At 44.1% G+C, this 6,372-nt stretch overlaps 1 protein-coding gene across 1 annotated transcript; it reads right to left on the reverse strand.

Annotated features, from left to right (window-relative positions):
• Positions 1-1,210: 1,210 nt before the first annotated feature.
• LOC307070435 (galectin-related protein-like) lies at positions 1,211-4,528 on the reverse strand. The gene is made up of 5 exons (XM_079728891.1): positions 4,364-4,528; positions 2,940-3,028; positions 2,266-2,449; positions 1,541-1,592; positions 1,211-1,336 (listed from the first exon to the last, which is right to left on the reverse strand). Exons 1-5 carry the CDS (start codon positions 4,394-4,396, stop codon positions 1,332-1,334), a joined length of 363 nt encoding a protein of 120 aa, XP_079585017.1. The 5' UTR covers positions 4,397-4,528; the 3' UTR covers positions 1,211-1,331.
• Positions 4,529-6,372: the final 1,844 nt, after the last annotated feature.

Raw genomic sequence — 6,372 nt, forward strand, 5'->3', positions numbered from 1 at the left:
TCTTCAGCAGATTATACAGATACATAGATAAATACATAGATATTATATATAGTTAGTATATTCTACACTTGAACCTCTTAAGATGGTGCAATTTCATTGGTTCACTATCTCGGGATATTTGGCAATATCCCATGATTGACATCTCAAACTCGATATTGTTTTCATCGCAAAATGTCTGCGTTCACGTGTAGTATATACTAAAACATTTAATTAACAATTATGCGCCTCAGGCTCCGTGACGGGTATTTCGCACACTGGGTAAAATAAAGCTTAGAAATAAACACTAGGAAAGGATGTTGTTACTGGAGCTAGTAGGCTACCATCAAAACGTGGGATAACTAATGGGAAATCTGATTACAACATCGGGGGTAAGATTTAATTAGGGATTATCTGGGGGGGACTTCACAGGTGGAACTGGCAAGGTAGCCCCGTAGCTAGCATTATGCCTACTATTTCTAGATCTTCTGACTAAGTTTACCGGTACTTATCTGAACGACATAATCGCTGTCACTAGATATAAAGAAAACATTGACTTTCACTCGGTGCTATTCACTGACAGTAAAAATAAATAAAAGTGTTACTGTATGCACTGCTGTTCATCGACTAGCTCCAGCGCTCGTTGCTACGTTGCTAAATGATAGCAACTCTCCACTCATTTTCCTCTGACCGCCATCAGTTCTCGGCAATTCCTCATTCGCCCTCTCACGTCTGACGGGTTCGAAATTATACGGCTGTGGGCCATCATACATGTTATTTGAGGTTCTTGCCACCTCTTAGATGCCATAGTTCTAGTACTAGGTTGAGGCTTCCTTCCACCATGTCTCCCCAACGTGACGAGACATGGTGGAAGTCACGTTAGAGAACACCCGTTACTGCCAAAAACGCCCAAAACTGGACTTTAACACTATTTTGGAGACATTTTATAAATTATATACATATTTTGAGTGCTTTATGTACCCATTAATCAAAACTTCCGGTTAACCTGCAAGTAGGCCTTTTTAAGCTGAACACACACACCCACACACAGACAGACACACAACTTTGGGTCTGAGTTTGACAGATTCTTCATAAACAAGTACTTCTTTATTATCTGTATCCAAACATTCAGCATGGAACTTCCAGCTGTTTTAAAGAGAGGATGTATGTAACCAGGGGAGAATGTAGCTTGAGCAGCCCATGAATGGGGAGTCCTTCAGCCCAGTTTAGTGATCCTCAGAGCCCCCGCAATCCACAACGTATCAATGTCCTGGAGACGGGAAACTCTGTGGCCGAAACTCAACAGCTGCTGTCCATCAACAAAAATCAGAAATCGACTCTGTTCGCATGATATCTCAATCTGGAGGGAAGATAAAGCAGAAAAAATGTTGTTGTGCAGCAAACCCCTTTGGTTTAGGAGCATTAAAGAGCATTGCATTTATATGAGCCAGGTTTAAAAAGAGTTGCTGTAAGTAAGATTAAAGAGGTGGAGATAGAGAGAGCTGAAGAGAAGCAAGATTACCCTATGTTTCTCTGCCATTGAAAAGTGTTGCATTTAACGCACCTGTGATTGAGATGCACGACAGATTCCCAGAACCAATCATTGGAAAGATGCTCTGATCAGTCAGAAAAGGCCGGATGCAGGAGCAGTAAACAGGAAACACATTCTCACAGCATATTTCACTCCACGCCATTTCTAACAAATTTTCAGTACACTCAAAATATAGCTCTTAAATTATACCCAACATTAACTTCTCAAGAATAGAATTTAAAAACTGACATTTAACTGACCTTGTTTACATGAGAAATATCTAGCATGTCACACTTTTGCAAATGTTCTCATAACTCTACCTGATTGAATGTTTATTTCGTCTTTAAAGGAACACCAGCCGAGGAAAATATACTCAGGGCAGACCTTTGACAGTTATGAAGAGTTCCATCTAGCTATGAAAGCATGGAATGCTTTCATTGTCTCAAGTACATTTAAGTACTCTAAATTGACCATTTATTGTGTCCATTATTGAGTTAGGAGGATAAAAAAAAGTTAGTAATGTTTGATCCAATGCAATCAAATTATATTTGGAAAGAAAATCATTTATTAACATGGGCTGTTGTTTAACTATGACTAAGAGACATATCATATTCTTTCATATTCATTTATGTGTAAGGTATTATGAACCCTGGTTGCCTTTCATGCAGCCCTTTATCCCAGAGTGTCATAGTAGAGGTGCGCAGGTGTAGCTCATTATTGGTGTGTGAGGGACCTGCCCGGGGCTTTCCAATACCTACCCTGAACGGCTGGTGGGCGATAAAGGGGAAGAAGGGGGAGGTCCTCTCTGCTGCGCCCCAGCGTCCCGACACACACGCTCTGCACAGGACCTGGCACTCCTTCATGAGGACGCAGAGCTCCAGCGCCACGTCAGAGGGGGGCCTCTGCGCCCGGCCCGGGCCGCATGACAGCAGGATGTAGAATCTGGAGTGGGAGACACATGCATCACTCCCTGAATACGCCAGCGGCAGTCATATAATTAGGCAATATATCATAAGGCCTATTAGGATTTCAGTTTGAGATGTTTCTTTGGTTCTCATTGAATTGTGCTTTCATGGCATACATTCTTAAAGACAACATCTATTGTGTGTACTGAAGAGATAATGCTTAACAAAAACATATTCTAGCATGATCAAAACTGAGGTGGCCAATCTGGTCAGAAAATAATGGACTTGACAGCCTTTCTTTTGAACACCCCCAAACAAAAATCAGGATTTTACAATACTCTTAAGTCCTCTTAAACTGCTTGTTTGCAAGGTAGAGCCATGTCTTCTGAATGTCAATTACTAACTAGCTTGTTCATTAGATCCCATTCAACAAATTAAACTGAGCTTATCAAAACATCCCATGATGCACTCTGATGTAGAAGACCTCTTTACCAAGTATTGGTGGAAGAGAAGGAGAAGTCTTTTACCTGTCGGGCCTAGGCTCCACCACGCCCACCACGATTAACCTCTTCCCTACCCGCAGTCCCTCGTTGATGTGGCCGCTGAAGGGAACAGCCTGAAGTCGAGCAAAACAAAGACAAAACCTACTTAAAGATCGAAACTGAATCAGATAAGAAGTGTTAACACACGGCCAAATGTTCCCCTATACACTCCATGATATCACCACTCCTTCTGCCATCTCAGACAGATGGGCTGATTGTAGGGGCAGGGGACTTGTGACCCTTTTGATTTATAGACAAACCGTTTGCATAATATAGTCAGTTTAAGACCAAATGTAACATCTCTAACTCCCACTTCTTTTTTCTCCCAATGAGGCCTTATGTGAAACACAAAATCCCGAATTTTGAAACCATGGCCCGTCCTTCAGTTGCCCGTCCTTGAGCTTCCTGCAGACTCCAATCACCTGATACCTTGTTGAGTGTCTATTAACCAACCTGCTCCACCGAGCTTGTTCGGGAGCCTGCTCCACTGAGCTGATACAGGAGCCTGCTCCACTGAGCTGGTTCTTGAGGTGTCTCTTGCAGGAGCCTGCTCCACTGAGCTAGTTCAGGCAACTGCTCCACTGAGCTGGTTCTTGAGGTGTCTCTTGCAGGAGCCTGCTCCACTGAGCTAGTTCAGGAGACTGCTCCACTGAGCTGGTTCTTGAGGTGTCTTTTACAGGAGCCTGCTCCACTGAGCTGGTTCTGAAGGTGTCTGGTGACATTTGGGACTAAGGTTTGACCAGAATCCAAACTTGCTCGTCAGCAACCAACTGATTAGATGTCATCCACAGACTCCACTAGTCAAAGACCAAACCAGACTGTATCCACCTGTTGCTCCGTGGTGAGATAGATTCAAAGGGCTCTTTTAAAAAAAAATTCTGACCCTGTCCGCATTTAAAACTTTTTGGTTTGAAATATCCCATTGGTTTTCTGGGTTCGTAAGGACATTCCTCCTGGTCCAGAACTCGCTCTCTTGGGAAGCTCAGAGACTGCTTTAAGCTAAACATCTGAGGAACAAACTTTTTGAAAATGGCTGTGAACGAAGTCATTGGAATGGGTGATCGGACACCAGCAAAATGCTACAAATATTCGAAGGTGACCCCGAACGTGCCGGTGTTACACCGAATTCTGCGACCAACCGAAAAGTGTGACCCCAGGGGGCGCTGTTGCACATTTTTCTGCAACATGCACGCAGCACGCTGCGCCACGTGACCACTGCTTGGGACCAGCACGGGTCCCGCACCGCGGGAGGGGGGAGCCTTTCAAAGAACGTATCCTAATATGTATTTCCTACATAAAGAATTGCCCGCGTTAGGATGGTCAAACAGGTTGCATTGCAGCCTCTTTAGAATAAGCGTATGAATGAGTTATCCAGCAGGCCTTGTAGCGCACAAGTTACTGCGGATTACCTTTATCTCCTTCCCTGTACTCGATTCAGCCATGCTGACGTGGAAGCAGCGACAAGAGCCAACACTGTCAGTGGCGTGGTTCCAGCTCCGGACGGGAGGCTGCTCGGTTATCTTGTCTGAAGTTTGCTGTCTCTGATCGGCAGCAATGTTTACAAGACGAACCAGGACCCGTCGGACCTGTTCCTGTGTGGAGCGCTGATGACGTAGCGCGGTCATACCTCAGGGATCGTAACTCAGTGGGCCGCCCATCAGAACAAAGCGACCATGAAAGGACGGGTTGTGGAACAAAACATTCCACTTGAGTGTGCGGGGCCAAGACCATTCGTGTACGGTTAGGTGGAGAACGGTGTTTGTTTGTAGCCTATCTGAATAAATATATAATAAAAGTACTCAGTCTATAATTCAAGTTCCAATTTTACCTAATCTAGACATTCGTCTCATTATCGGAGATGAGAGGGTGGCAGTCTCATAAGGGGAGGTGAGAGGGGGCTAGACTCATCAGGGGAGATGAGAGGGTGGCTGTAGGGATTGACTCCCCTGTTAATTAAATCACTTTTATTTACACTTGACACCTATACTGCTATAATATCAAAGTGAATATAAACTGAGTTTATTGATTTTTAATGCCATTAAACAAAACATTTGATAAATAACCCAGTGTTTTTGAAGCAGCAGCCCACGGTGGTCAGACCAGCATGATACCAGCATGGACCACAAGGCCTCTTGGTAGGATGCAGTGAAGAGATGACCTCTATTCTTATTGGTAGGATGCAGTGAGGAGGGGATCTCTCTTCTTCTTGGTAGGATGCAGTGAAGAAGTGACCTCTCTATTCTTCTTGGTAGGATGCAGTGAAGAAGTGACCTCTCGATTCTTCTGGATAGGATGCAGTGAAGAAGTGACCTCTCTATTCTTCTGGGTAGGATGCAGTGAAGAGGGGATCTCTATTCTTCTTGGTAGGATGCAGCGAAGAAGTGACCTCTATTCTTCTGGGTAGGATGCAGTGAAGAAGTGACCTCTCTATTCTTCTGGGTAGGATGCAGTGAAGAAGTGACCTCTCTATTCTTCTGGGTAGGATGCAGTGAAGAGGTGACCTCTCCATTCTTCTTCTTATTAAGATGTTGTGAAGAGGTGACCTCTCTATTCTTTCTGACCTGCACAGTTCCTTGTCCTTGTGTACATGAGGAATATATTCATATTGCTATAATAATTAATTATCTTCTGTGGCAAAAACAATTCTAATTTGAGGCACATTGTGCGTTCGAACACCACAGAGTCCTCCAACATGCTGTGACCAATGAAACCCAAGCTTAGATGGATTGAAATAAGGCCAAGACCTTGAGGCCAGTTGGGAAATGGGATTCGACCATAATTAAGCTCAAAGCCCTACAGTCTGCCTTTCCCTCAGAACAAATGGAAACTGTGAAATGTTTTCTGACAGGCAGAAAGAAAACATGCCAAAGAAAGGGAGGAAGCCAGGAGGAAACGGTGCTGAAGAGGTCAGAGAGGTCCCCACTGAAGACCGAGCCCAGACAGAAGCACTAAGGGCTCGGGCCTGGACTGCACTTAAAGGCCTTCACAGTCATTTGTATAACAACAGTGTAACCATAGCAGTGTCTGTTTGGCTTATTTTCTTCTGAAATGGTGATTCATCTTCATTCTATCAATTAATCTCGGATCATATAACCATTCATAACGCCAAAGAAGATTCTGCAGTCTCACCGGATACAGACAGTCAATGTGTGTGTGGCTTACAGAGTATCAATAGCAGAATTGTTTAAAAGACATCTAGAATCTAATGTTAATCCTATAAAAACTAAGACACATATTTTCTGCAGCCTCAATAGTCACACTGTGCATATTTTCTCCAACAGGGGGCAGTTGAGGCGGACTATCGAGCTTGAACATGAGCTGGCAGACATGAGTAAGAGCGGCAGACCTTGCCCCTTCATGGTCATGACAATCATGAACCTCGACCTTAGCTGCTTTACTTGTCTTAGGCGCTGGCCCA

The sequence above is a fragment of the Pollachius pollachius genome (genome assembly GCF_949987615.1).
Source record: "Pollachius pollachius genome assembly, chromosome: 2".
Lineage (NCBI taxonomy): Eukaryota > Metazoa > Chordata > Actinopteri > Gadiformes > Gadidae > Pollachius > Pollachius pollachius.

Bases quoted from the DNA above. Each gene is read 5' to 3' on its own strand.
- LOC307070435 (XM_079728891.1), bottom strand. From the start codon at position 4,396: ATGGCTGAATCGAGTACAGGGAAGGAGATAAAG. The intron at 3,029-4,363 runs GTAATCCGCAGT...GCTCGACTTCAG, and splicing joins GTACAGGGAAGGAGATAAAG to GCTGTTCCCTTCAGCGGCCA. The intron at 2,450-2,939 runs GTAAAAGACTTC...CTCCCACTCCAG, and splicing joins GTGGAGCCTAGGCCCGACAG to ATTCTACATCCTGCTGTCAT.